This window comes from Rhea americana, unplaced genomic scaffold (genome assembly GCF_003343005.1).
Source record: "Rhea americana isolate MKP2758 unplaced genomic scaffold, rheAme1 scaffold_203, whole genome shotgun sequence".
Taxonomy (NCBI): Eukaryota; Metazoa; Chordata; class Aves; order Rheiformes; family Rheidae; genus Rhea; species Rhea americana.
In genome coordinates this window covers 204,151-231,532 of record NW_028186184.1, presented here as the reverse complement: position 1 = coordinate 231,532, position 27,382 = coordinate 204,151, and the positions used below count along the sequence as shown (strand labels likewise).

The window sequence follows — 27,382 nt, the reverse complement described above, 5'->3', positions numbered from 1 at the left end:
GAGAAATCTTTTCTTCTGCATCAAGGTTTTGGGAGAAATTACTTCTTTCTTTCATTAAGCTTTTACTTTAATGAGTGAGCCTTGGTATTAGCTGTGCACAGTTTAGCTCTTAGGACCTCAAATAGCTCCCAAGACATCAGCGAGGCTTCATGATTGAGGTCTGATGGCTTGCTGGTAGAGAATTATTCTGCTCTGCGTCTCACGAGCCAAGACATATTGGTGTGGGGAGCAGTGGAGACTGGGAGCCAGCCTGAGCTGGCCAATGTTGAAAGGATTTGTGCCTAGAAAAGGTAAAATGTGTCTATGAGCCTAGAGTTCAGCACATTCACCTGCTGTGCAGGGGTTAGAGACCTGAAGACCTGGAGGATATCTGCTGCTATTGCCAATTTATCTGCCATATCTTTCAGTTTCCCAAGGCAAGGAACCATGTTATGACCCAAAGCTGGGAGTATTAGGGCTTCATCAGTGTTGCTTCATGAAATAAATAAATTAATTAAAAATAAATAAATAAATAAGGAAAAGTCCCAGAAGCCTTCCCATGTCATCCACATCCTAGCTGCTGTGGAAAGAAACCTCTCGGTAGCTCCTTCTGAGAAATGGCACAACAATCATGGCTGAGACATGAGAAAACAGGTAAACAGGTCCATGCTTTGCAAAAGCATCTGACTAACTCAGACAAAGTTAATTTGTTTGACATAATTCCTGTACGTAAGACTTAGTCTGTTTATATATCATTGTTAGCGCAAATCCCATGATGAACTGCATTTTATTGACTTCTACCAGTCATCTGATAGAGACCAGCAGCAGATTTGAATATGACCACTGTTCCAGGAAGCTCTAATAGATACTAGCTCAGAGTTTAAAGGTTGCTGGGCAACAAATAGGCCTAGCAGGTAGCGTGACAGCTTTATGTAACAGGGAGGATCCAGGCACTTCAGTGCATCCCTGCTCTGTGGTCCGGGCAGCCACCTCGAAGATGGGGGAAGCAGGCTGAAGCAACTCACTTGCAGGCAGGGGACAGTGGGTGGTCTTGAGTGACAGGCTAAGCCRCATGGCCAGAACATGAAGTATTTGACTGATAGTTTGTGACTTTCCCCCTCTGATCATAGTTACTGCCTCATGCATGCATAGGTGTTTATTGGAGGGATGCAATTAGAATAGAGCAAAACAAGGAGGGTCCCAAGTGGCCTTGTCTGTGTTTGTGCTTTTCAGAAACTCGTAGCATCCTTTGATACCTGATGGCTGTAGCTGGTAGAGCAGTGACTGTGAAAACCTGCAAGTCAGAGTTTCTGCTAATTAATTACTCTTGCTGCCTTATTCTCAGGATGGTGCTGAGGGGCAGAGCAGAAGTAGCACGAGCTTCAAGGTAAGCAGTGAACACGAAAAAGAAGGCTGGCTGAACTTGGTGAAAGGCATGGTGCTTAATGAGCCTTCCAAGTTGATAACTTCCAGCCTGATGATGTGAAACAAGTCAAAAGAAACAGGATTGAGTACTTCAAAGCAAAATGAAGTCTAAGACCCAGAACTGTGCGTGGAGACCATTGACTACTTCTCCTGAAGCCAGTAAGATGCAAAGTCACAGGAGATCCATCTCTCATCATTGCAAAGACTTCCTTTAAAGTGGAACTGTAACCCTTATGTGAAGGTGGATTTGCACAGCTTGGCTTACATCATCCAGAACAACTGCCCTTGATTTCCCTACAGGACATGTAGACCCCTGTTAAGTGAAAGCAGATGCCAGCAGTAGAGTTGGTTTTCACAGTTATCTATTGAAGACCCTCTATCAATTGTTGATAGACTATTGATGTAAAAGGTCTAACTGATGAAAGGTACACCTGAATCTGCCCCGGTCACCAAGCAGACTAGAAAGTTAACTGTGCTACAGCAGTGCTTGTAGGTCATCATGCACTTTCATAAGTGGGTATCACACTTAATTAGGTAGGTTGAGGCTAAAGCATGATAGTTTCTCATTTTCCAGTTAAAAGGAATTTTCTAAATCCAGTTGCCCGCAAGTGTTTTCTGTAGTGTCTGCTGGCATTCTCAGAGCAGTCCCTACTCAAGCTGTCTGGGTTTACTGCAAGGAACCGGCATGCTGAAATACAGGCAGGAGCTGAAAGATGGGAAATTCTATTGCCCTTTCCCCTTGCCTTGCTAATACTTCTCTTGAGGTTTTTTGGTGGCACTTTCTTGACTTCTCATGTGCAAATACGTTTGAAAGTTCTCTTCCCTCAGGCACTTCTCAGCCATCTCCTAAATTCCTTCTTCCATCACTAACTATTTTCCATCAAGATTACAGCAGCAAAAAATGTTCTGTATGGCCTGGGTGCTCCCCTATGCATGAAAAATGTGTGCCGTAGCCAAGAAACACCATGAGTTTCTTCCTGATTGTTCCAAAGAAGAATGGGGACTGACGCAGGCAGAGGGCATGACCTTACACACACACACACACACACACACACACACACACACACACACACACACACACACACACACACACTCTGCTGCTGCTCTGAAATCTGCACTGAAATTGCCATGACCTCAGTGGAATCACAAGGAGCTTGGGGTAGCTGGGCTGAGTTCTGTGGCCTCATACCTTCCTCCTGACCCTTTCTTTCTAGTCTAATGTGGTTCCTTTCAGATCCATCCTTCTTGGCCTAACCAAAACAGATGTCCTCTCCTTCCACCAAAACTCAGTGCCTGGATACACAAGGAAAATCCCTTCTCTGTGCAAGTGGTTCCCTTGAAGAGGTAGTAGGGGGAAGAGTGCAAGGTGTAGTTTTGTCCTGGTCCTGAGCTCTGCCAAGGGCAGAGTTCTACTCCACTGGTACGAAGCCCTGAGAGGTTTCACAGAGTGGGGAGGAGAGACAGAGCTTGCGGTTCTTGCTTTCTTCTTCTGTTAACCTGTGGGGCATTCACAATCATTTCACCTCTTCTCAGTTCATTTAAGCAGAAGGGAGATGTCCCAGTGTGGGATACCACTCTAAGCTACTCCAGCACACTCTTCTAAGTCAGGTGCCATATTGAACTGCAGCTTGGTAAGTCTTGAGAAAGGTATTTAGGAAAATTCTGCATGGGTTTAGTTTGCTTGGTTTTTAAACCATTAAGCATTTGTGAAACATAGTTATTTAATGTATACACAGAAGGCTTTTTAAGGTAATTAACCGTAGAGATCCCAGTTAGCTCTGGCCTAACTCCAAGCTCTGATACAGAGTGTAGTAAAACCTTCGTTGACTTCGGTGGATACAAGCTTTGGTTACTTGTACCATCTGAGTCATAGGATATTTAGATATTTGTATGTTTTTGAGTGTCATGGGATTCTTAGAAGTTCCCATTTGATTTTCTAGTATGTACCACCATGAGAGCAAGACAGGAAGTGCAGGCCATATGCTATTCAGTAACAGCAAATTATAAATGTAAACATACTCTGTTCTAATATTATTAAAAGCTTAAAAAGCCTCTGGTGGGGGAGAGAACTCAAGGCTATTTGACTATATATGGACATAGTCTGGACAGAGCCTGCTGAAATCCTGGGCATTTTTCTATCAACTTCATTAAGCTTTGGAGCAGAGTGCAAGTGGCTTATGGTTCCTGTGACAGAGAAGAACCCTGGGAGCATCTGTTGTGCTCAGGGCGATTCTGCCACTCCTGTCCATGCAGACGAAATTGTAGCAGAATTAATGTTGTTAGTTTTGAATAATGATATGGAATACTATCTGAAGATAGTGGGATTTAGATTTTGTGTACTTTCATAGGATTTTCATACCTGCTGTCCGTCACTTAGGTATGTTTGTCATGCTTAGCATAGGATTGCTGGAGATTGCATAATGCAAGTGAATTCCAGCTTCTCTGTACTGTATCTATTTATATTGAAAGAAAATATTACAAAGTCATGAGCCAAATTGCCTTTGTCATGAAAGGATTTGCATATGTTTGTTGTAAAATGTGCATTTTTTGTTGTTATTTGCTAACTGTTCTAAAAACCTTCAATAGCAACAGTTTGGTCTTCAGACATTAACTTGTGTGTTTTCATGAATGCTGATACTGCTATTTGAAACAGTGCTCTGGAGCAACGCTTACAGCAACCAAAAAAAAAGAAAATGAAATAGAATACACCACCAAAAGGAACTTTACATGTCTGCTACCATACAGGTACAATTCCTTTTAGGCCAGGAGATATTTTCTGTGCTTTATTGCTAGCTGACATGGAAATACATAGTCAGACATTGACAGAGGCACCTTGTATTTATGATAGAAAATGTGTAATTTTAATATGCATGCCCTGCCTTGTGCTGTTGCAGAGCTGAGGCTCTGACTTAGGTGTCAGAGGTTTTGGAAATTTTGAACAGCAAGTTTGTCTTTTATTTCTCACAAAAATCTCTGTGTTAACATAGAGCTCAAGTCCCTGCATATTGGTATATGTGAAGAAAACCCTGCAGAAAACATCCCATTATCCTTGAAAGAACTTATAAAACCCACTGGCTTGAGAGAGAATCAGGCTCATGTCTGTTCGCCCTGTGTGAATGCTGGGAGTGTGGAGGTCTGCAGAGAGCAGAGGCAAGTCTGCAGGCAAAAAGAGGCAAGACCAGGGCCTGTGTGCAGAACAGCTCTTGGGATACCATAGCCTAAAGAATCCAGTATGTGGGTTAGAGAGGCTACAGCCTTTGGTGCTTGTGTGGGGGCTTGGCCAAGTCCAGTATGCAGAATTTCTGTCATCATATGTGTAAATGTTGTAGTACAAGATCAAGGGTAAAATAGCACAGGAGCAGAGGAACTTGATGATGTTGAACGGAAGGCACAGAGACCTGAAAATCYGAGGCAGTGTGAAGTTTCTTAGTGTATGTGGAAAAGCCTTCAGAGGTTGGTTCTGACTAATAACTTCAGTTACCTGTGCATCAGCGTTACCAGTGATGCTGCTGACTGCCAAGGTAGCACCTCTTCTGTCTCCAGATGGAGCAGAAGTTGGTGATTCAGAGAATTTCTCATATTCTACATTAAATCTTTAGTCTGGTCATTTTCACATGTTAAATTCCCCCAGGGATTATGGCCCTATACAGTGTGCAGAGTGATAACTTAATAGAAGTAATACAAAATTACAACTCCATGTGGTTTAACACAGGTAACTTCCGAAGAAATCCAGGCATAGGTTTTTGCTCATCACACGGTATTAGTACAAAAGAAATTTGCATCTGCTTCAGGAGGCCTCATATTTCAGAAGCCTAAGCTCAAAAATGGGTCCTTCACAAACTGTGGACCTTCTAAATTCCATGTTGCTTTTGTAAGGCAAGAAGCTACTTGGGTATGAGATCTGAGCTACAAGATGCTTTGCCTGTGCTACAAGTGGGACAAGCAGCAAAGGGGAAAGAAGTGTGGCTTGATTCTCTGAGACCACTATGCGCAGCATCCAACATGTCCCAACTTGAAGAGTGAATAGGTGTAAGGGACAGAGTGGTTGTCACATTTGGATATAATGGCCAGACGTATTTACTGCTTATAAATATCTCTTATTGGTCAGTTTTAAATGTTCATTTTCCTACAGCATGAATCTGAGTTGTAGCACCAGGAAAAGGAGTGTAGGAGGCAGCCAATACTAGTCTGACTCACGGACACAGCGGAAGTGATCTATGAGAAGGGCAGCAGTCTGGATCACAGGGGGGCGCAGGTACAAGTCTCTGCTCCAGCGTGTGCATTGGGTAAGTTACATACACTGAATGTGCCTCAGTTCCCAATCAGAGAATAGCAAAATAGCTACAGGGATGCCATGGAGGTAAGTATATTGAAGACTGTGAAGGCAGTTCATAGGTAAAACAGTGTTTTGTTCTTATGTTATGCTTGGCATCAGTAGATCTAAAACCAGCTCCTCCCTCAGCATGGACTGTCAGGGAAGCAGCCAGCATTTCAGCAGCCAGCAGAAATCGCACTGAGATTTCCTGGCCCTTCACACTGCAGAGAGAGGGAATGCTTCTCTGTCTCTGCCTTTGCTGCTTGCCTCCCTCAACCCTGCCATCCATAAACAACTTGGGGGGAGTTTCAGGGTGTTATTAAAATCAATAAAGTGGTTTTAGGAATGTTTTGCTTCTCTGGAGCTTTCACAACATACATTAATAGAGGCTTTTGGCAGGAACAGTAAAGCAAATTGCTCCCACCCTCTCTTGGCGTGTGGTGAGCAGTGTCTCCCAGCAGCCACGTGACTGAAAGTCTGAACACAGCGCAGCTCCTGGTAGGCAGGGAATGCCCTTATGAAACTCTCAGGCCTCTGTGTCCAGCACAGAAGCGTGAGCCTTGGCCCTCGCGCACTCGCTTTTCTCGTGACCTCTCTAGACTTGTGCAGTGCTCTGGAGCCGCTCATTTTGAGCTGCTTGGAAATGTTCTGTCACTAGGGTTGCATATGCTCACGCCATGGCTGGCCGTAAGCCTTAATTTCGTTCGATTCTTAGAGCTTGCACCAGACTTTTAGGCATTAYTGAACAGAGACTTTTGTGTTTACCTATCTACCTGATGAGGGAAAGGTAAGCAATTTTTATGCTTTAAATGTTTCTCATATCTCCCCAAGGGCATTTAGCTATCTCATTCCTTACCTGTAGATATGCTTGTAGTGGGTGTAAGTGACACAGTTTCCTTGTGCTTTATCTGCAAAGCAATCTGGAAATATTCCCTGTGAAGTCCAGCTGAGTTCATAGTGCAATTACAATGACATGCCTTATAACAGGTAGCATCAGGACTTTACACTACTGCTTTTTCCTTTCTATTTTAAATTTCAAAACTTGTATTCATTTTGTTTGCAATTAACTCCTTATTTAGATGCAGTAGTCTATGTTCATGTGCTGTTACTTAAGAGATGGGAGAAGTGGGCCCAATATTTCCCACTTGTGGTGGCAGCAGGAATGACACCAGAACTGCCTGTACCACTGCACTGGTGCACCCAAGGCTGCTCTTACGACCAGAGCAAAATCTGCTCTCAGTGGCTCAGAACATGTCAGAGCCATCTTCCTCCTTCTCTCCCACTCCTCTTGCCCAGGCAACTGGCATGGTAGCAGAGGAGAAGTAAATGAGGTTCTGTTCTAAGAAGACTTTGGTGACACCACCACCTCCGAAGTTATTCTGGGAAATAGAGTAAAATGAGACAAATGTTCTAGCTTTTCTTTCCCTGTGACACAGCATGTGACTCATATGCTTTTACCAAAGTATGGCAAAGTAGGAAGTATGTGTAGGGAGAGGAGGAGATACAGAATAGGGATGCCATGAAATGTAGGAGAGCTTGTCTCAGTCTGCCTGGATTTTTGTTCAGGATAAGCAAGAATATTACTTACAAGTCCAATCCCTTTGTCTGATATATACTAGGACCATTTGAAGAAGGAAGAAGGAAAAAAAAAGAAAAAAAAAAAAACTTTTCCAAGACCAAAGACCATTGGGGAAAAAAAATCATCACAAGACCACCAGGTGCCAGTGTGTGCTTTGTGTCAAGTAATTTTGATTTTATGGACTATAGTTCTCCTTAGTTGCTGTTCAGGATTGCAATCGGAGAAAGCAATGATGGTCACAACTATATCTGGGGTTTGGAATTGGGAAGTGGGAGAGGATGGGAATGTGCTGTTGACAAAGATGTGGCTGGAAGATGAGCTATTCAGCATCTAGTGGGAGCAAGGGGAAAAGAATGATTTGTTTTCAGTGGGCCTAGCTAGTAGCTGACAAGAATTGCTACAGATCTGTGTGCGGCATCAGAGGAATGATCCTAAAGAAGAGGTGGCAAGGCTCAGAAGACAATACAGCCAGTATTCAGGGACAAAACTATAGTTAGGGGGCTGTCATAGTCTGCTAAAGGGACTAAGGTAGTAAGCTATGCCCTCTTTACCTTTACAACTATCTTAAACAAGCACAATAACCTGGACTAGCTCAGAGAGACAGCTTCTTCCACAGCATGTAGGTTGAATGAGCATCTCTGTGGGCAAGTCTGATGAGGAGCCATAGAGATTTTCTGATCAGGGGTTCAGTCGTGCTAGCACAGCTACATGAAAAAACAGTATAGGAGCTAGGGCAATCTGCTTACTCTCACAGAAGCATTAAAGTCCAAAGGGACAGTGTTAGGAGCTGTGTAATGCAGAGACCCCAAAGATTTGGTAAGAAATAGATATAACTTCAGAGAGCACCAAGTAGCTGAGACAAAATCTGCTCTTTTACATGCATCACCTCTGGAGACCACAATGATGCATGTTCTTACAAGGACTCCCTCACCTGGCCAAGCGGTATATAAGGTTCCTGTTGGGCCAGCTCTATCTCCTGAATGCATGTGCTAGCACAGCTGGAGCCTGGAGTTATAGTTCCTTAAGGCACTTAAGAACACACTGTCAGACTACTTTGCCTCAGTGCACTCCCAGCATTGGGTTATTCATGCGTGGATTAGGAGTGACACAACTTTGGGCTTCTAGTGTTCCCCCACCAAGAGTTCTTATAACAGTTTTTCTGTTACCTTCCAAACTGGAGTTTCCCTCTGCATGAAGGCAACTCCTCCATTCCACAGAGCTAGCCACCTCTTTTAAAAACATGTCACAAATCAGGGGTAGGTGTGCATTGCTTTTAATACAGTATTTAGTTCAAAAGAAACTTTCTGCCTCTCTTTTTAGCTCTGCTGAGATTGAGTGATGAGACAAGAGTTGTATTAACACTTTTCTTGAAATATACTTTTAATTTTACTTCATAAAATTTATAGATTTATGGGCAGTTACCTTGTTATTGACCATCAAAACATCTATTCTGCAATACTAAAAGAAGATACAAGAATTTTTTAGAGACAGATACTTTTTTGTATGTGTGTCTGCATGTGTGCATGCATGTGTCACCATCTTCATTAATCTGGAGGAGAAATTTCTATTAAAATTAAAAAAATGAGTAAAATGAAGCAAAGGGAACTCAGAGCAGTGCAATTCTCTTACTCTCTAGGAGAATGCTGAGAATTGTACAATGCAAGCCTATGGAAAATGTTGATAACAGTAATGTATTATTTCTTTGATTTATAGTTCCCCAGGAAATGCTTTACTGATGTCCTGACTCCAGAACCAATCTGTACAACTTATGAAGTAGAAGCACTGGTACGTACAATTAGAGGCAATTGTTCTGGTCAGTAACAGTTGTGCAATGTTACCAGTGAAGTTTTAGTAGACTTATTATAGATGGGCATATATCAAACTGGTGTCTTCTGAGCTTGCAAATCCACAGCTGATGGGTCTGCAACAGGATATTTACAAATTGTTAATATCCTGTTTACAAAAAACATGTAAACAATTGAAAGCCTCTACCCAAAGGTCTCAATGTTATTTAGAGCTACGTAAAATACAATTCCAACATTTGCAGTGCAGTCAGCAACTCTGATGATATGTGACATAGTTAATGCATACGGTAATCAAAACTGCCCCAATGTAATCAAATGCATGCTGCAATGTGCAGTGCATTGCATAAGAATGCTCTAGAAGAGAAAATAAACAGACTTCCATAAAGACCTCCTTTCAAGTGTGCCCTTTGAAAATGGTTGATTTGGAAAGATGGGCAATTAGCTTTGTATACAGCAGCCTTTCCTGGAAATCTCTCTTCTACTCCATGAACAGGAACATTACGAGAAGAAAAAGGGGGGAAGGATCAGAAGCTGGGATAGAGGCAAAAGAGTTGGACTGTGTTCTGCATGTGTCATTTCTGACACGTTTCCCCTGAGTACAAGCCAACTCCTGTGATAACTTTGGGGTTTGGTTCTGATCTCAGGTTGCTTGTATGCTTAGCTGGGCAGGATAGATTAATCCTGGTGTTGGTCTGGAACATGAGTGTGATGTGTATGAAGGGGTGAACTCTGCCACAAGCATGCATCAAGTCAGTGGCCAAATGTCTCTCATCTTTGGCATCTAATATGAAACCTCTCTTTGGGCTCTTTTGTAAAAATTGGTCTTCAGGGATTCCTATTTTCTGCAGAAGTCCTTAGAGGGGCTGTTGTTATTTAGGAATTAGATTCAGGGGTCTAACTTGGGTTAGGCAACTTTAGCTAATGTTTCCCTGAGTAGATTCCATTTTTCCTCACTCCTTTCCCAATACATATCACACATGGCATTTCAGCCTTAGCTTCAGTTCACATTGAAATTACCATAGCCTTATCCACAGCCTTCTTTTTCATGTATAAAGGGCATTCCCTGCATTTCCTGGCTGCAAGAGTGTTAAGAACTGTCAACCATAGGTTTGTGATGTTCTTAATTTAATAGCCAACACTAATCTAATTAAACCCAGCCCTGGCCTTTGTCCTGACCCACTCCATTTACACCTGTGCACTCTGAGAATCATAAAGGAATTCTCCTGCATCTCTTAAATAGCATCAGGCTGCAGGAAGCAGCCTGGCAGAGGGGGCAGGTCTGTAGATGCCACACAAAGGAGTTATCCATGGAAGTGTCACAGTCAGCTGACCAGCTATAGGCATCTCACCCTCAGGGCTTTCAGTTGACGTTACAGATTCCTCCCATCTCCCACGCACACAACAAGCTACCGGCACCCTCCCTACCCATGGGTGGAGAGGTGGGAACCTGTGGCGTAGACCTAGGTCTTTGCTCCCTCAGCCCTTGGAGAAGCCTTCAACTTTTTGCTAAGAGAACAGAGCAAACATGCAGTGTCTTTTTACCTGAGGAGGAATCTAGATTGCACTTCCAAGACTGATTGTGGGGCAACCAGCTCCGACCAGAAAATTGGGGTCTGTCTCCTTTTCTGGTGCCTGGCAGCAGCCACATCTGCAAAGGGTGGGAGGAAAAATCTCAGGCAGATGGTTTCCACATGTCATGGAAATACCTCTGCCCTTTTCAGCTCCACAGATGCCTGCAGTATTTTCCTGCAGGTCCATGTTGGTACCTAGCCCATGACCAGACTAACTCATTCCTTTCTTCAGTCTATGACTGTCTCTCTAGGTAGGCTGGATATTACAGGTGATTTTCAGACCATGGATGGGAGGGTAAGGTGACCAACAGAAGATTTCAGGATACTCTTGTTCATTCCCAAACCAAACCCTGGAGGTTTCTGCACACCATGTGACTCATAGTTGGCTCTCAAGAGTTGGTAATACTGAGTTCACTAGGAACCAAAGAGTAGAGAATACTATAGAAGAAGGTTGGGCCCACACAGCAAAAATAGAGTGGAAACATCTTACTATGTGTTGCAACCCCAAAGTATTACTGATCAGCTACTCTATCTTTCTAGTTGAATTTCAGTAAAGTGTGAGCACGATATGAATGGACTGGCTCCTACCTAATGCAAAGCTCAGCCCAAGGGAGCACCACAGTCTACTTTTGCTCAAGTTGTGGGGGAGCTTCATTGTGGACCCCAGTGTCCTAATTTGAAATATGACTGTAGTAATGAGTTAAGCACCCATGTTTATAGGTTCCCTGGAGCAGACTGTCTCATCACCGCTGCATCACAACAGCTAGCACAATAAAGGCCCAATCCTGACTGCTTTTTTTTTTTTTAGGGGGGTGACTACAGTAATAGTAAGGATTAACAGTAATTATAATAGCAATAGGAGTGTCCCATGATGCTAGTGGATGGGGGAATTCCACTAACTGCATCTGCTCCTGTGCCTAGCACTAGTTACCAGGCCAAACAAATACAATGTGGACCTGTAACTTTTTCCTAGATTCTGTTTCTGGAACGTGTGTTAGCTAAGCTGGTTTCAAGTGAATTGTTGTTTACTCCATCATCCCCAATGACACATTCCTCATGTCGAAGGTGCCCCAGCTCCTGATGCACTGTCCTGGTAGCAGTGCGTGGCCAGTATGAAGATGACAGTCTGAGTCAGAGGCCAAAATGTGGAGTCTGTGGCAGGCTGAAGTCTCAGCGGCAGTATAGGACCAGGAGCACAGGACAAGACATAGCTTGATGCTGCTTCTTCCCAGACTGTAGGCAAAGCACAGGAACTCTGGAGGACTCCCAGTATGCTTACTGTAAGCAGGTACTAAATTAGAGTTTTGAGACTGGAGGAAGGTGAAAACACCTGAATGGACCACAGCTTAATATCTGCTCAAATCAGTCAGCTCCATGCATCTTACTTCTGGGGGATCTGCTCTGAGAACAGGGCTGTCTAGACTCTCCAGCTCTGGTGGTTATATTGGCCACCTGTCAGGGAGTCTAAATGCTGCACCCAGCTGTATGCATGATGAACCTTCRCAGAGGGCAGTCATCATTATATCTGATGTGGTTATATCTTCCTGTGGTTAAAATATATCCTCTTGGAGAAATGTAGTCAAGAGAAAGCATGTGGCCACATTTATGGAAGGCCATTTTAGCCAATGCAATCTCGACTTAATGCAAAATACTGTTGAGGAGATTAATTTATGAAGTCCAAAGATGTATTGATGAACTGACAGTTAAAGGACAGGTGTTTTTTTCCAGCTTTACTTGCTATCTGCTATCTGCTGTGGGGAAAGCCATTTTTCTTCCACTCTGCTCCCTCTCGTCTTAACAAATGAATCATTTGGAGAAAGGGGAGGCAATTGCTAGACATACAGGCAATGATACAGGAGGGACTTAGTTTTTTGTCCCTTTACCAGAGTACAAATAAAAAGTTTGCAGAGGTTCATTAAGCAGTAGGAAAGGGCAGAAGCCAAGGAAAGTCTGAACAAATCGAAAAGGTACAAAACCCCTTGGAGGCTGAGAAATCATTCCTCATGGAGCACCAAGGTGTAATTAGGAAAGGGAAAACACCAGCTGAGCATTACAAAGCTCTTCATGCCAGCAAGATGTGTTGGGCCATTGAGGAGTTGCCCAGGGGAGAGTAATGGAAATTTCATACCAGCCAGCAGAATGAAGCTTTAAAACTGCCCTGTAGGCAGCAATGTAGCATGAACTGGAAGATTTGTCTGCCTTTTCATTCCCATTTTGGGAATTTGCTCCTTTTCCATTTGAATTTCTGGTTAATACTGAGCCAATGAGTTGGCTAAGAAATCAGTGCATTTTGGTGGGGTTTTTTTGTTTTGTTTTGTTTTTTAAACAGCAAAAGATCTGTGTTGTTGAATAGTTTGGTCTTTACTCTTCATTTACAGGAAGAGGTCAGCCACTTTGAGCCTTGGGGCAGCATTTTGAAATCTCATAGTTTACAGTAAAGCCTGGCTGTTTAAGAACATTGGGCCTAATTCATACCTCTCATATGTGGCAGATTTGAAGCTGACCTCTGTGTGGCATAAGTTCGGCACGAGGTGTTTCCTTATTCCATTCCCTCCAGACTAATTTGTGGTCACATGCAAGTCCTGTGCTCTTCGCCATTTCGTACGTAATACTGATCTTCCATAATGCAAATAAAAATGTTGCCTAATGTATTGCTCCACTTAGTCTATCCATCTTTCAAGAGAACTTCTGAGAATGTCTGATACATTGCAGTGAAAACTTGCAAACGAAAATTTGACTTACACATGTCCTGAAGTATGTATTCATGCTGTTTGAAAAATGCTGGTTGGTTTTCCAGGTTACTTTTTGTTACCTATTTGTGTGAAGAAGTCCAGTCCTTCATTGAAACACTAGAAATGATTTTGTGCATTTTCAAAAATACTTTCTAACAAAAAGAGGTTCATTTTGAAAATAGATGCCATTCTTAATGGACAAAAAATTGAAAATCCATACTCAAAATGGCAACATGTAAAACTAGATACGAGTCCTACAGAAAGCAGCTAAAGTAAGTAGTAGACACCTGTCTTTGATAGATTTAGTTAAGGCATACATAAAGTGACAGTTCATTACTGTGAATGCAGCTATAGTCTTTCACGGGAAATCACTGTGAGGAAAAGTCTTCTCAAGCATAGAAGAGTGTACATTTGACCTGTATTTTCCTTCCTAAGTTGGAAACAGTATTTTGTTCATATACTGTCAATGACAGATAAGCTAATAGACAAACTTCAGTCAGTAACCTTGAAATTTTCACTACTTTGAATCTGCTGCTGTCTGAAAAAAACAAAGAGAAATACTTGTGATATTAAGAGGGATTTAAGCACTAAATGGACCTGAGTTGAGGCTATTTATATTTTAAATAGAGGTTTTCTTTAAAGATGGTCATTAAACCATCTGAAGTTAATAACAGCAAGTCTTCTGCACAAATTCTTAAGCTGTATGCAAATATCTTCATCACACACTGTAAAAAAGATCCTGAAATGTCAAAGCATTCTGGGGGCTACAGGYTGGTCTGACGCTAACTGGTATAGATCCATCATTAGCTTCACTTGGGTGTGCCACTTTACCCCAGCTAAAATTCAGGCCACTAGCAGAAATACACCCATGATGCTCTATTGCCCAATGAGTGCTACCTTTCAGCATTGTACAGACATGTCACTCTATACTCAGACCTGTGGGATGCAATGAATCTGACTTACTATGAATCCAGCGGTGCAGGAAGGTACTACTCATTATAAATAGCCACTTGGAAAATTGGCTCTTAAAATGTGTATCAGCCTTGTTCAAAGAGGCAGGCTCCATGTGGAGGATAGAGAAAGGATGGTGAAATCTGTACGTGGGGATGCCTGCTGAGGTATGACATGCTGTGAGAGGAAGAAAATCACACAAAGATGAAGCAAAGATGTTTATATGATAATTGCTTTCCACATATTTAAAATCTAACAGAGGAAATTCCAATGAATTGATCCAACTGTGTCAGGAGTTACATGGTGTCTGGATATCGGTACAAGACTGTAATTAAATGCTTTCTTTCAGAGGATAAATCAGGTAGGAATTTAAGGGTGAAAATTGTTATGATGTCGTAAGTGTGTAGAAGTGCTGTAGTGATGCTGCTTTTGAGGCATCCTGAAAAATCCCCATGTAGAGAAATGCATCACTAATCATTGCATTTCCTTCTTTGCCCACTGTGATTCCTGAAAAAGCAGGTGATAACGTTCTTAAAAAGGGAGATCAGCCCAAAGAGAGAAGCAACACAGTCATATGACATCAGAAAAGCTACCATCTGCTAACATTAAAGCAGCAACAGGGTTATATGGGGGTAAGCCAGGGCCCTAATGCTAAAGGAAAAACAAAAAGGGGATTTGGAAAAAGATTCAGGCTGTATCATTATTTGCAGAATATCAACTTATAACGCTACTGGCACGCTGGTCTTTATTGTGCCGATCTTGCCAATTCTCATACCAGTTTGGTAATTAACAGATTGTATTGACATATAATCCCATAGTAACACTGCTTTTTCCATTTTTTAGGATCACTGCACTTTTGTAGGACCTTTTTGCCTAAGAAACTTCTCTGAAATAAGATGGAGTATGATTTGTAAGTACCATATCTGTTTCAAAACTCCCTGAGTTAATGTATTTATTACCTTGGACCAGGAATCTGAACATGAAAATATGTTAGACTGTAAACTATCATATTCTGCAATATCTTTCATAGTTAATCTTTTTGTATCGATAGCCCCTTATAAAATGGAGAAGCTATGAATACTTGAGTCATCAACTATTAAACTACACTTCACCAATACTCGCATTCCTTATACAGCAAGATAGGCTTATCAGTTCTGCAATAAATTGGGTATATCTCGTTGCCTTTTCTGATGATAGGAAAAGGTAAAGCAGTGGGGGGGTTTTTTGCTTTAAAGGGATAAGAAATAGCCACTGGTTTTGAGCAACTTGTTCAGATAGTTTTTTTTTTTTTTTTCTGTTTCCGGCAAATTCCTAAAGTAGGGGTTTGGGGGTGGTGGTATCTCTCAAATACCAGATTATGGGATAGAAGCCAGGGCAGGAGAAGGCCTTGCCTAATGCAGTAACACAGCACACTGGTTTCAGCAAGGTGCATGAAAGGAATAGAAGCATGCAGTGGGAATAAGCAGACTAATGCCTAGGCAACAAAAGGAACTGTTAGTACTAATAACTGGCTGTGCTACTGGGCTGTGATGATGCCAAGCATGGAAGGGGCAAGGAGGCTTTAGCACCCCCTGACCTTGAGGCTGTCACTGCAGGTCAAGGTCTCTGGATGAGGTGCATTCCTGCGGCCTGTGCTGGAACTTAATCGACCATTTCAGCCCCTAGTACTGAGGTTCCTGGCACCAAGATGCTTGTGCCTCGCGAGGATCACTTTAGAAATGTCAGGAGATGGGAGATTAGAAAGGGCAGCACGTTTGCAGGTCTTTTTTAGACCTCGGTTTACGTGCAAGCAGCGTTCACGGCCACATGACAGCCCCACAGCACTTCCCACAGAGAGCCGCAGCAGGGTGGACCCCGCTCCCGTCGAAGTCTCACACCATTACGCCTGGCGCCGATGGGTTTAGGGCAAACAGAAGCCAACGCTGCCGACGCTGTGCAGTCAGTCATGGGAATCCACGGCCCCAGGAAGTCCCGGGTGCAAGTGCCACGGTTGGATTCCTTTCAACGGACAGGTAATTTTATGGCCACGAATGATATTTGCAGCAATGTTTGCCAAAACAAAAATAAAAGCACGTGCTCCCAGGGCGGGGGGGAAGGGGGCAGCCAACAGCCGCAGGCCTTGGAAAGGAATTTGTCCCCATCCCCGTCCCCCCGCCCGGCCCCCGCTTTGTGCCAGGCACCCAGTGCCCAGTGTCCGGCACCGAGGCCCAGGCAGGCCCTTGGCAGCCTGGCACAGGGAGGAGGGGTGCGGGGGTCGCCCTCGTCGGGGGGCCGAGGCCGGCCCGGCCCGGCCGGGGGCGGCAGGACTGGTGCCCGGGAGCGGCGGGCAGGGAGCGGCGAGGCCGGCGCCGGGCACCTGCCCCGACCCGGGGTTTCATCACCGCCGGGCGCCGCCCCGCCTCTCCCGGCGGCCCATAAAGGGCCGCGACGGCGCTCGGCACCCGGCACCCGCCGCCACAGCGCCGCAGCCGCCGCCGCCGCAGCCCGGTGCCTCCTCGCTTGCTCCCTCGCTCCCTCCCTCTTTTCCTCCTCCTCCTCCTCCTCGCCGCGGGGACCATGGACTCCAGCTGCATGCGGGCTCGCAGCCTTCTGCTCTTCCTCGGTGAGTGCCGCCGCGGTGCCCCCGTGGGCGCTGCGGCTCCGTGCCGCCCACGGGGGCAGTGGCACYGCACAGGGAGGCAGCAGGTCCCTGCTGGGACCTCCCGGGGACTCCTGGCACCACTGCCTGCCTGGGACAGGGTGGGATGTGGCAGCTGATGGGGCAGTGCAGGGTGCAGGCAGAGCCCAACTCACGGGGCTGGGGCACTCAGTTCTTGCTGAAAAGCCTTCTGCAAAAGGGAGGGTTAAGCTTGCCTTCAGGTGAAGGTGACGCATTTCTTCTTTGACATGAAGGCATGGGCAGCAATGGGTGTACCTGGGCGGCTGTATGACAGGAGGAACAGAGCTCCTGGGTTTCGTTCTCAGATTGCTGTGCAACAATAGGACATGCCATTGCTTGTTCAGTGTTCAGGCTTGACCCTTAAGTGAATGAAAGTGAATAGCCGCTCCTCTCCAGCAGCACTGTTTGGTCAAGGCAGCAGGATTTGTTCTCTGTCATGTTGTCCTGTTTTGTCTATAGTCCAGTGCAGCTTTCACCCAGACCATGCTATGGGTGAGCTCAGCAGGTAAATCCCCACAGCAGTGGATACTTCCTTCTGGAAGCAAAATAGGTCATGGCCTCTCTTCACTTGACACTTCTCCACCTGCTCACTGGRAGTGTGTTACTTTATTGCATCAATATAGGCTGCCTGAAAGTCTGAAATGTACACAGGTATTGTTAAGCCTGGAGCTTAAATACTCTGTGAAGCAATGACTGATCCTTGCCTTGCACCTCTGCTGGATGCTGGTAATGGCACACAGTGATTGCTGCTACCTACCTCTTTGAGGTGACTTAAACTATGTGGCAGGGAGCATGTGAGCCGAGGCTGGTCCTGGAGCACTGACATGGGCTATTGTAATGACAAGATGTATTCTCACATCTGCAGTGCTTGGCTCAGAGGCTCAGTCCATGAGGAAACTGTTGCCAAGCCCTCTCTTGGGACAGATGTTCCCTTATCTGCTAAGCCCACTTCAGCAAGAGTTCCTGCCTTTCATCTTGGCTGGGTATTTCTGTAATAGCTTATGGGTCAGTCACTGTACAGCAGCTTATTTTGAGGGTCAGTGAGTTAAACATCTTGTAGCCTGTGACTCAGACATACTTGCACAAAGTTGGCACTGAAAGGAATTGGTAGGGCTTAGTGGATTTGAGTATGGATTTATTTATTTCCGGGGCAGGCATAAAATTTAATAGCAAGGGATAGATTAGTCATAACTAGATGGCCTCATACGTAGTGGTATAAGTGCCTGACTTCCTTTCCCTCTCAGGTCAGTAGTCTTTACAGAACCAAGTGCTCTTGGCAGAAGCAGGGAAGATTCTAGCTAGTATTATGTTGAACTTAAGAGGTTCACCACTGAATGGCCGAAACCTAACTGAGGTGAAACTCATTGTCAGCTTCATATCCTGGGTATCCTGGGCTTGAGGGCTGCACAGCAGAAAGGCAGTGGGGAAAGAGAGCTGTCACTCAGCCCGAGGAGCTGTGGCACTGTGCAGCGCATTGGGAGGATGTGGGAGTGATGGAGCCAAACCCAGATCCTGCTTCTTCCGCAGATTAGTAAGGAAGCCTTGGGCAAGAACTGGTCCTCATGTCTAAGCAGTTGCTTTAAAGCTGCTTAAATGGGGAAGACAGGCCTTGGATCCCCAAACACACTGGGAGCTGTCAGCTGTGGCTTCCTCTGTCAAGTGTGTTCTGACCAATAGCAAGTGGGCTGAACACAAAGGTTGCTGAGCCTGGAGATAAGGAATTGTTCAGTGGCTGACATATCTGGGCACTATCAACAATGAGTTTCTGCCTCTGTGSTGTAGGGACCTCTCCCCCCTCTGCTGTGGAGCTAGCCCCCATGCATGCCATGGAAAGTAGCCTGATTCAGGCGTAGGAACAGTGGTAGTGTTGTGAATAGGATAACTGATGTGGAAGTCTCCATAGGGGTGGAAACAGTACTGAGATGACTGAGTACACATACTACATAATTATCTCTATGTCTCTACTTAAGGATATGTCCTGGCACAATACCCAAGATGATCTGCAGGTCCACAGCAATACCAGAACCTTAGTCTTTCAGGACAGGCTGGTGTTTTCAGGACTACCTTAGAGGTGACCTTGCCTGGCTGTGGGCCTCCATGACTTCAAGTCTGCAATTCTGAAGTTATGATTACAAAATGCAAGATSGGGAAACCTGGATATTCTTTCTAGAAACATGTATAGACATTTCTGTCCTGTTGCCCTGAAGGTAACTGATCTGATCTACTTTCAGTGTCCTCGCTTCTGGTGTCTCCAGTTAGAGAATAGGCTAAACAGGCAGAGACCACAAAATGATTGGGAGAAGTGGTAGAAAGGACTAATAGCATCTCCTTTCACATGGGGGAGAAGAGCAGCCTGTTGTATGTCTCATCTCATGAACAGGAGTGTCAAGCCTCTGCTTTGCTTGGCATAATCAAGGAGCCAGACAGCAGGTACATCCTGCCTGAAACATCAAGCAGAAGCTAGGTGTTACATCCAAAGTGGAAGGATGGGGAGCTGTGATCTGAGGCAGTTAAAATTACCTTGAATGACCACTTCCCCTTTTGCAGAAAACATGCTCGTCCTACATGGATGACCTGAACTCCAGAGATGCTGTGGTTGATATGAACAAGAGAGCTAGTGCACAGACAAATCCCAARTAAAAGTGAGCTATTAGTGAGGCTTTTCCAGGCAACTCTACATTTCTGTGATCCTGATCTAGAACAGAACCACCCACCCAGCCTTTGTATTGCCAGAAGTGCTTGCTTTGTCTGAGATGGCCTGCAAACTTCTGTGGTTTATTGTATGGCTAGCTAAGGAGGTTAGTAATGGAGAGATATTGAAGGTGATGCACTAAAGTTAAGTGACGATAGCAGTGATGCCAGTCAGGCATGTCCTGGCATGTCCATCACAGTCATGTGATGGAGAGCCACACTTAGTTAAAATCAGCTGAGATTCACCAGGAGCAATGTCACCTGGACACTTCTGCACTTGGCATTGCTTTGGAAGTACAACTGAAGTTAGAAGTGTAGGTGCTACCTCTGTAGTGGAGGGACCACAGAGATGCCAAATGCAAACTGGCACCAGGGATTCTTCCTCAGGTAAACTAGTGATCTTAGGGAAAGGGAAAAGGAAAGGGAAAGCCAATTCAAATGATGATGGGACCCGAGATCTCTCAGATTACAACAAAACTCCCAAATTGGCCTTTAAGTTGGTGTAAAATTTGCCAGGGGACTAGTTCTCAGTTACATACATCATGTATGCATCTCTCATCCTTCATTCTTCACACTCTTTCTGTAATTGGAAACAGTAGCTGACTTTGAATGGCTGAACTGGTAATTAGCTGTTGTGTGTCATCTCTGATGATGGCTGCAGGAAGCTAAGACAACCAGTTGTTGTCCCTTATTTTCCTTCTATCTTGTGTAAAAGACCCAGTAAATAGTAACATTACTATTCCAGTACCCCAGTATTCCAGTAAAGCAGCTGCTGCTGTCAGTGTTAGCCTTCYCGTAATGCCAGACACAGTATTGCACTTGCATTCTGGCAGTATAGCAGTAAGTGTAGAATTTGCATTCCTGTGAGGCATTAACAAATATCCACCATCTCGTAGCTGTTATCTTGTACTCTGTAGAGTGTTTGCTTAGTGAACAGTGAAGGAATAGAAATGTAACTACCTCTCCCAGGTTCCGTGTTTGATACACATCGCTTGATAACCGTGTAAGGAAAGGCTCTCCTTGCYGTTCCAGAGTGTGGATCCCTTATCCTTCCACAGGATCCCCCTCCCACTGACGTCAGAGAAATATGTGCATGGGGGAAAGGGCAAAATATAACAGTGCAGAACAGGAAGAACTTTGCCCGAATGCAGAAAACACTTTTGGATGTCAGCAAATATCCACACCTGCACTCTTAGGCTTAGTGTATTTGGCCTGTGTGTCTGCAGTCGAAGGAGCCTATCAAGCATGCATGGGTGGAATGGGGAAAATCTTCTACCTTGTATGAGGTGGTGTATTCTAATCTGTCCTGTAGAGGTGTCTTGAGTTCCGGCATTTCCTCTCTAAGGACAGGTTCAGTTGGAAGCTGGTCCTTCTTTATGGAGCAAACATAAAAGCTGGCCTCTTACATGTGTCTGGCCTTGAGTTTCTTAAATGTAAAAGCCACGTTCTAATATCTCTTGAACTAAGAACTTGAGACTAGAGAATAACTGCTCAAATTACATTCAGATCAAAGAGGGTGGCAGGCCAAAACCAAGGTATCAAAAGAGATCTTCATTTATCTTCTTCCGTCTACTTAATAAAGAACAACAGGATTGGATGTCTCCGAAACATCTAGCATATTTTGGCTTGATTTCTGTTTGTTATAGTTGTGTTGGCCCCAGATCAAATTCTGCCATAGCCTATCAACAGAGGTGACAGCAGCAGTATGTAGGGAACAGGAGGGAGCCTCAGGTGACTGACTCATGCGTGTCAGAATTCCAATATCCTTCTTGCAAAAATGCCATGTTCCTCAATGTGTCAGAGCTGTCCTATCTGACAGCTGCTCACCAAGCTGCTCGGGGAGCCTCTTGCTCAGCGGAGCACTCCTGGGAGGAGGAACCAACTCAGCGAATCTGCTTTGCCTCGTGTCAGTTGGGGTACCAAGTCCCTGACCAAAGCTTAAAGCCTGAAGCTGTAGAGCAGTAAATGAACTGTAATGGTCCATTAGATGATGGCCTTATCCATCAAGCACTTTAACTTTCCTTCATGAGATTCAAACTGGCTTTACTGAAGTGCATTAACTGCTGCTCCTGGCAGAATCTATAGTGAATGCAAAGTGCTGTGAAAAATCCCACCCTGAAAGTAAACTTACTGGTTCTGTCCCATCTCAGTGAAAGGCAGGTCTTGCTGAGTCATCCAAACAGAAGTAGATGTCTCATTTACGGTCTCCTTCTACAGGTCAAAATTCTTGTATCGTTGCTGTGTTACCATGGTTCTCACTTTGGGAAACCTAGGCTTTGTCCTTTTTTCTAAAGCTCGACAGAAGTTTGAGTTATTAGCTTTGCAAGAAATGTGGTGGAGAGGAAGGGAAGGGAAGGGAAGGGAAAGGAATCGTGCTTAAAAAATAAAATGTGTCCCTTTAAGAATGATATTCTTGCCATTCTTACATCTAACTGAAATAAACTTTAAAGGAAGTCTTACTAATTATCCAGAAATGGATGAGCTGCAGAAAATCCATAAATCATTACTAGATTTAACACTGAGATATAATGAAACTTTCTAATAACTAGAGTTGAATTAGAGTGATAAAGAAATTATGAAGGCACACTCCCTCCATTAGGCATGCATGACCTGACAAGTCAAGAGAGGCAAACAGCCCAAAGACACAAATTACAGACTTCAGTGGAATGAGGCTGATGACTAAACAGTTCATGAGCAGGTTAGTTTGTGACCACAGCAGGAGTGTTAGCCAAGTGGATTTCATGGCCAGCTGGAGCAAACATTAACTTTTCATCATAGGGTAGCCATAAAGCTAGAAATACTCGTGACTAGCTTGAAATCCTGTTTGGAAATGCTCATTTAGTGAGYGGAATGTCTGAAAACTGTGCCTGTGTAGGGTCTCACACAACCTGAAAAACATCAATATMCTTTAGAAGCTAAATTCTCAGAGAAGGGGAGTCCTTGGTCCCCAGTGTAAGGCAGCAGCCACTTTGGGCACAGACTTCTCATCATGCATGGCACAGACCCCTAATATTACTGGTACCCATTATCAAACCTGCTGAGCAGTGGTCTTGATGATGGACAGTTTAGGAGTGAAAGAAATGTAGCTGTTGTCTCCTGGAGTTGAGATGGGTGACATTGGCCCAGGATCTGTAAACTGGACAGCACCTCTGAGACCCAGTGACTACATGTAAAGGGCTTAGTACCTCATGTTAGCTATCTGGGCAAGTGCACGTTTAGCTGAATAACTCTCAGATAAGAGAGGGTATTAGTGCAGGAACTGGCCAGCCTTTCAAACTGGTTAGAGCATTAGAGGGCTGAAGCCAAGCAGCTTTTGTGTAAAGCCTTCCCAGATCTGTTTGTAGTCTCTAAAGCCAGTGGTGGGCCACTGAGCCTGGCTCAGCKGTGACCCAGGGTGCTGAGCTGCCAGCCACACTGACTTGCTGAATCCTAGGAAATCATTTTCCCTAGGACAGCTGTTGATTCAAGTTCTTGATTTTTGATCACAAAAACTCTTCTGTTGTGAATAGAAGATTGCCATACCTAATTGTGAGACCCTGAGCCCCTTGCTTGGGGACTGTGCCAGGCTATTTAGAATCTGTGTTGGGATCTAACCACATAGGCAGGGTTGGACCAAATTCTGCCTCTCTTGTTGACCTRTGCAACGTCTCCAAGCCCATTCCTGCCTTGCCTTACTCAGAACATCTGAGAGGTGGTCATAGACACAGAGTTTGTTTCATCTCTATTGTACGTTTGGAGTTTCTATTTCAGACCRTATTTCTTATTTCTTTTTTCTTATTTCTTATTTCTTTTCAGACCTTATTTCTGCCTTATATGATAGAGGCAGCAGATCTGAGATGTATATATATWTTTTTTCAGCTTACACTAGGTTTTGTATTAAGGTAGAAGGTTCTGCTCTTCTCTTATTAACTTGAAGACTAGACCAGCTGGAATACAGAGCTACATTTAACAAGGATCTTGTTTTGACTCTTCTTTTTATTCTCTTGTAGGTTATGTATTGCAAGCAGTCCTGGGCACAACAGTGATTCCATTATGCGCGCCTGGTGAAATGGACAACTGCACGACAGCACTAAGTAAGGATACTCTACAGCTCTCTTTGCAAATAACAAGCCTGTGGTTCCTGTCTTCCTTGGGCTGGCAACCTCACTGAGGTGCCCCAGGAAATGACTTTCACTGTAAGAGTAAGTTACAGTTCAGCCACACTTCCAACATCCTGCAAAGTGCTTGCTGTTGTTGCACAACAATCATCTTTTAGCCTGTATTTCCTTTAATATTGCTTCTTCGGCAGAAGAGCTGTCTTAGATGAGAATACTACTGTAAAAGCAGAAATAGCTTGTGTAAAACTCCTTGGAGAGTCAGTGTAAATGTAGCTTAGGAAAATCCTCTCCCTGTTCAAAAGGCTTGCCTGTTGCATTGTCTACTGCATTGGACAATTGCTGGTATCTAGGCTGCTAGCTGTACTTGTAAAGCAGTGTTTGGGAAATGGAAAGGCAGAAGAAAGCCGATGAGATGCTAACCAAATCTGTTTACAGTTCAGACAGAGAACAGTCCGCGTGTGGCTCAAGTTGGAATAACCAGATGCAAGCCTGAAATGAAAGACTACTGTTTCCATGGACAGTGTGTGTACATAGTGGATTTGGACGAACACTATTGCAGGTACGGACAGGATGCAATGTGTCTTGTTAAAATGAACTCATAAACATGATCTGGCTTTGACCTCACTGATACTGATGTTTTACCTGGAACACCAATCCAGCATGTGATTTAAATTTTCACAAGGACTTAAACAGGAAGAGTATATCTGTAAGAGGCTTCAGCTGGATTTAGGCAGATATTAAGCCCATGTGCTGGCTGCAGTGAAACTTGTGCGAATCTTAGACACCTGAAATTAGTCCTCAACCCAGCTTAAACACAGGACACTCATTCTGATGTACCTCCCCTGTTTTTCATCTGTATTAACAATAGTGCAAGACTGAGAACTCAGACAAAGTAGCAAGATCTCTCCTTTGATTCAGCCTGTGAAGTAAAGACCCTGTAGGCTTTTTCAAGTGTATTCCTCACTTGAAGGATTTACTTCCATTTCAAGAACCATATGGATTTCAGTTATCCTAGTTCAAGTTGCTTGTCCGTCAGGAAAGAGCAGGCCAGCGGAGGGTAGGATGCCCCCAGGAGTTTTGTAGAAGTGCTAAATTATAACACTTTGGCAATGTATCTAATTCTGCCTCTCTTCTGCTCAGGTGCGATGTAGGCTTCTCTGGTGTCCGATGTGTGCATTCAGAACTTGTCAGACAGCCCCTCAGTAAGGAGTATGTGGCACTGACAGTAATCCTAATCCTGCTTTTCCTCACCGCTGTCTCTATTGCAAGCTATTACATCTGCAAAAGGTAAGAGTCTCTCTTCATGGCTCAGGAAGGCAACTCAGTTGTGCATAATAAGATGTCCACTGAGGACCTCCAGTTAGGCAGGGATATCCACACTCACTTGATTGCATGGAGATCAGTTTGATATGCAGGCCTGCTGGCCTGCACTTAATGAAGTGATCCAAAAAGTAATGTACTGTGTAGCATACCTCAAACCAAGCATTATGCTATGCCTAGGGAACACTGCCCTCAGATATCCTTTGACCCTGTCGGAGGATTATATCTGTTACCCTCTACAACAGACAAGCTATCTCGAGGTAAAGGAAAGAACAGATACAGAACAGGAAAACTAGTTCCTTCTCTTGGTAATGCCATTTTCCTAGTCAACAGGAACTGGAGAGCAACTAGATGAATATTGGATAACTTGCTTATCTGCCATATTACTGTGGTGACTAAGCCATGTCACTAGCATTTCCTTATCAGCCTTACCAAAGAGGACAGCAGTCTTCTCCATTAACAGACCTGAAAGCAGCAGGAATCAGTCTTCATGCTAATAACTCTAACTGTAAGCTGCTGTCAAAGAGCCAAGAAGGTGGAACAACTCTGCTCTTTTCCCACAAGGCGGGAAAGYTCGGCTTTGCAGATCTGATAGCTAGACAGTAACTGCCTTAACTCCTCTTCCCTACCTGAAGACTTTGTGAAACATCATCTCAAAACAGAAGATGGCCTAGTTTGTTAGGGTGTTTGGCCCTATTGCAGGGAAGGGCCCAGCAGGATTTCTCAAAGACAAACCTACTACCTGCCGCAAGACAGGCAATGCAGATGTGAAGTCTTCAGTGAAGAGCTGAGAAATGAGACTGTGCATCCAAGTCATCTTAGAGCCCAGAAATGAATGCAGACAGCCTAGCTGCTAGAGTTAAAACAAGCACAAGGAGGTTATATAGTTTTTTTTCTTCCTTTCCCCATCTCACTCCCCAGAAAGCCATTTAGGATGGCTGGCTTTCCAGAACTAACACCTCTCTCTGCTACTTCCAGGTACCGAAACAAGAAGAGACAAATGAACAGCAGTGAATACAAGGAAGTTGGCACCCTGTAGGAGAATCCATGGCTTCATACGGTGTTCTGTTCATCTAGACAGACTCAGTGGCTTCCCATCTATTTAAATGTTATTTTTATTAACAATATTTACAATATTTATGTTCTCTTAAAAATTTCAATTGTTTTGTGATCCAATCAGTATAGGTCAAGCATTTTATTTTCAGTGTTTTATTTTTTTATTTAATAGTATTTCTCAATGAGAATCCTACATAAGTGGCTCTGTGGGATAGAGATATATTTTTGTAACAGTTCATCTTCTTGCCAGTACTATCTGGCTCAAACTCCAAAGAGTAATTTTATATTTATTCTTGTGAATATGCTGAAAACAATTTTACTCCTTGAAATAAAAGCTCCAGACCAAGTTAAAATGTCTGTGTGGTCTACTCAATGTGAAAGTTACATTTGGCACGGCTGAGCAGGATGTTTCAAGTCCCAGTAGTTAATTTGGGAGAGAGAAAACAAGTATCATATTATCTCTGGTAATATGTACCAATACATCTCTGTTCCAATGAATGTAGATATTAGCTGGCATAATTTGATGGAGATATAAAGAAGCAATGCAGCTGCTAGCTTAATCTGTCCAAAAACGTATTAGGAGTCAGCACTATGGATCTTGGCTCATCCTTATGATCAGTAACATTATGCTGGATATACTTTGGATTACAGCAGGGAAGTGGAAGCTGATCATTCTCTGCAACTGAACACAGTAACGCATCCCAACTCAGGGTATGAGCAGCTATAGGAAAGTCTACAGCTGACAGAAAGAAAACTCACAGAAAAGGTACCAGCACCCCAGTCTTCCCCCTCGTTCTCCCTATGTTTGCTCCTGTTGTGCCTCTATTGGGAGGAACTTTGAAGTATATTAATTGTTAATCAGAAGCAAGTCAAGTGAAGTGATCTAGTCATTATATGAGTGAGGAACCATGTTTTTCTACTACTTCACCCAATCTGGAACTCTTAAGCACTTAATGCAGATATTTCATTGGCCTAAGCTAGTAATAGAACAGCCCACCAAATTTAGCTGCACCCTGTGGGACTCCTTGTGAGCAAAAAGGAGTCGTACAGCGTCTGAATTGTCCATATTAATCCCATCACTTCTCACACTTCAAGAACATTTGAGAAGAAGTGCCACCTTTGTCATTCCTTGTGTTTGCTAGCGGTTAGTGCTGTCTGCATCAGCCTGAATTGCTTGATGTTCATGGGTGAAAGACCTTTGA

At 44.0% G+C, this 27,382-nt stretch overlaps 2 protein-coding genes across 5 annotated transcripts in view; both read left to right on the top strand.

The window, feature by feature from the left end:
• Window positions 1–4,181, top strand: part of LOC146596304 (bifunctional methylenetetrahydrofolate dehydrogenase/cyclohydrolase 2, mitochondrial-like) — a 59,043-nt gene extending 54,862 nt beyond the window's left edge. For both annotated transcript variants that reach the window (XR_014895762.1, XR_014895761.1), the window contains exon 7: window positions 1,325–4,181. The gene's annotated coding sequence lies outside the window, so the exon portion shown is untranslated. The remainder of the gene's footprint in view (window positions 1–1,324) is intronic.
• EREG (epiregulin) lies at window positions 4,130–26,533 on the top strand. Of its 3 annotated transcripts, XM_085304097.1 has the most exons (10): window positions 4,130–4,149; window positions 5,537–5,690; window positions 7,339–7,437; window positions 9,012–9,083; window positions 15,201–15,267; window positions 16,262–16,369; window positions 23,697–23,780; window positions 24,240–24,363; window positions 24,945–25,091; window positions 26,103–26,533. In XM_085304097.1, the coding sequence occupies exons 2-10, from the start codon at window positions 5,622–5,624 to the stop codon at window positions 26,161–26,163; spliced, it is 831 nt and encodes a 276-aa protein (XP_085160223.1). In that variant the 5' UTR covers window positions 4,130–4,149; window positions 5,537–5,621; the 3' UTR covers window positions 26,164–26,533. The 3 variants fall into 3 exon arrangements, with proteins under 3 accessions (XP_085160223.1, XP_085160224.1, XP_085160225.1); XM_085304098.1 differs by lacking the exons at window positions 4,130–4,149; window positions 5,537–5,690; window positions 7,339–7,437; window positions 9,012–9,083 and having other exon boundaries at window positions 15,230–15,267; window positions 16,179–16,369; XM_085304099.1 differs by lacking the exons at window positions 4,130–4,149; window positions 5,537–5,690; window positions 7,339–7,437; ... (1 more) ...; window positions 15,201–15,267; window positions 16,262–16,369 and adding an exon at window positions 16,833–16,959.
• Window positions 26,534–27,382: the final 849 nt, after the last annotated feature.

What these genes read in the sequence shown, in the direction of transcription:
- EREG (XM_085304097.1), top strand. Translation starts at nt 5,622, where the DNA reads ATGAGAAGGGCAGCAGTCTGGATCACAGGGGGGCGCAGGTACAAGTCT. An exon ending in CAACTGCACGACAGCACTAA is followed by an intron (nt 23,781 to 24,239) that starts GTAAGGATACTC and finishes ATCTGTTTACAG; the next exon opens with TTCAGACAGAGAACAGTCCG. An exon ending in AGCTATTACATCTGCAAAAG is followed by an intron (nt 25,092 to 26,102) that starts GTAAGAGTCTCT and finishes TGCTACTTCCAG; the next exon opens with GTACCGAAACAAGAAGAGAC.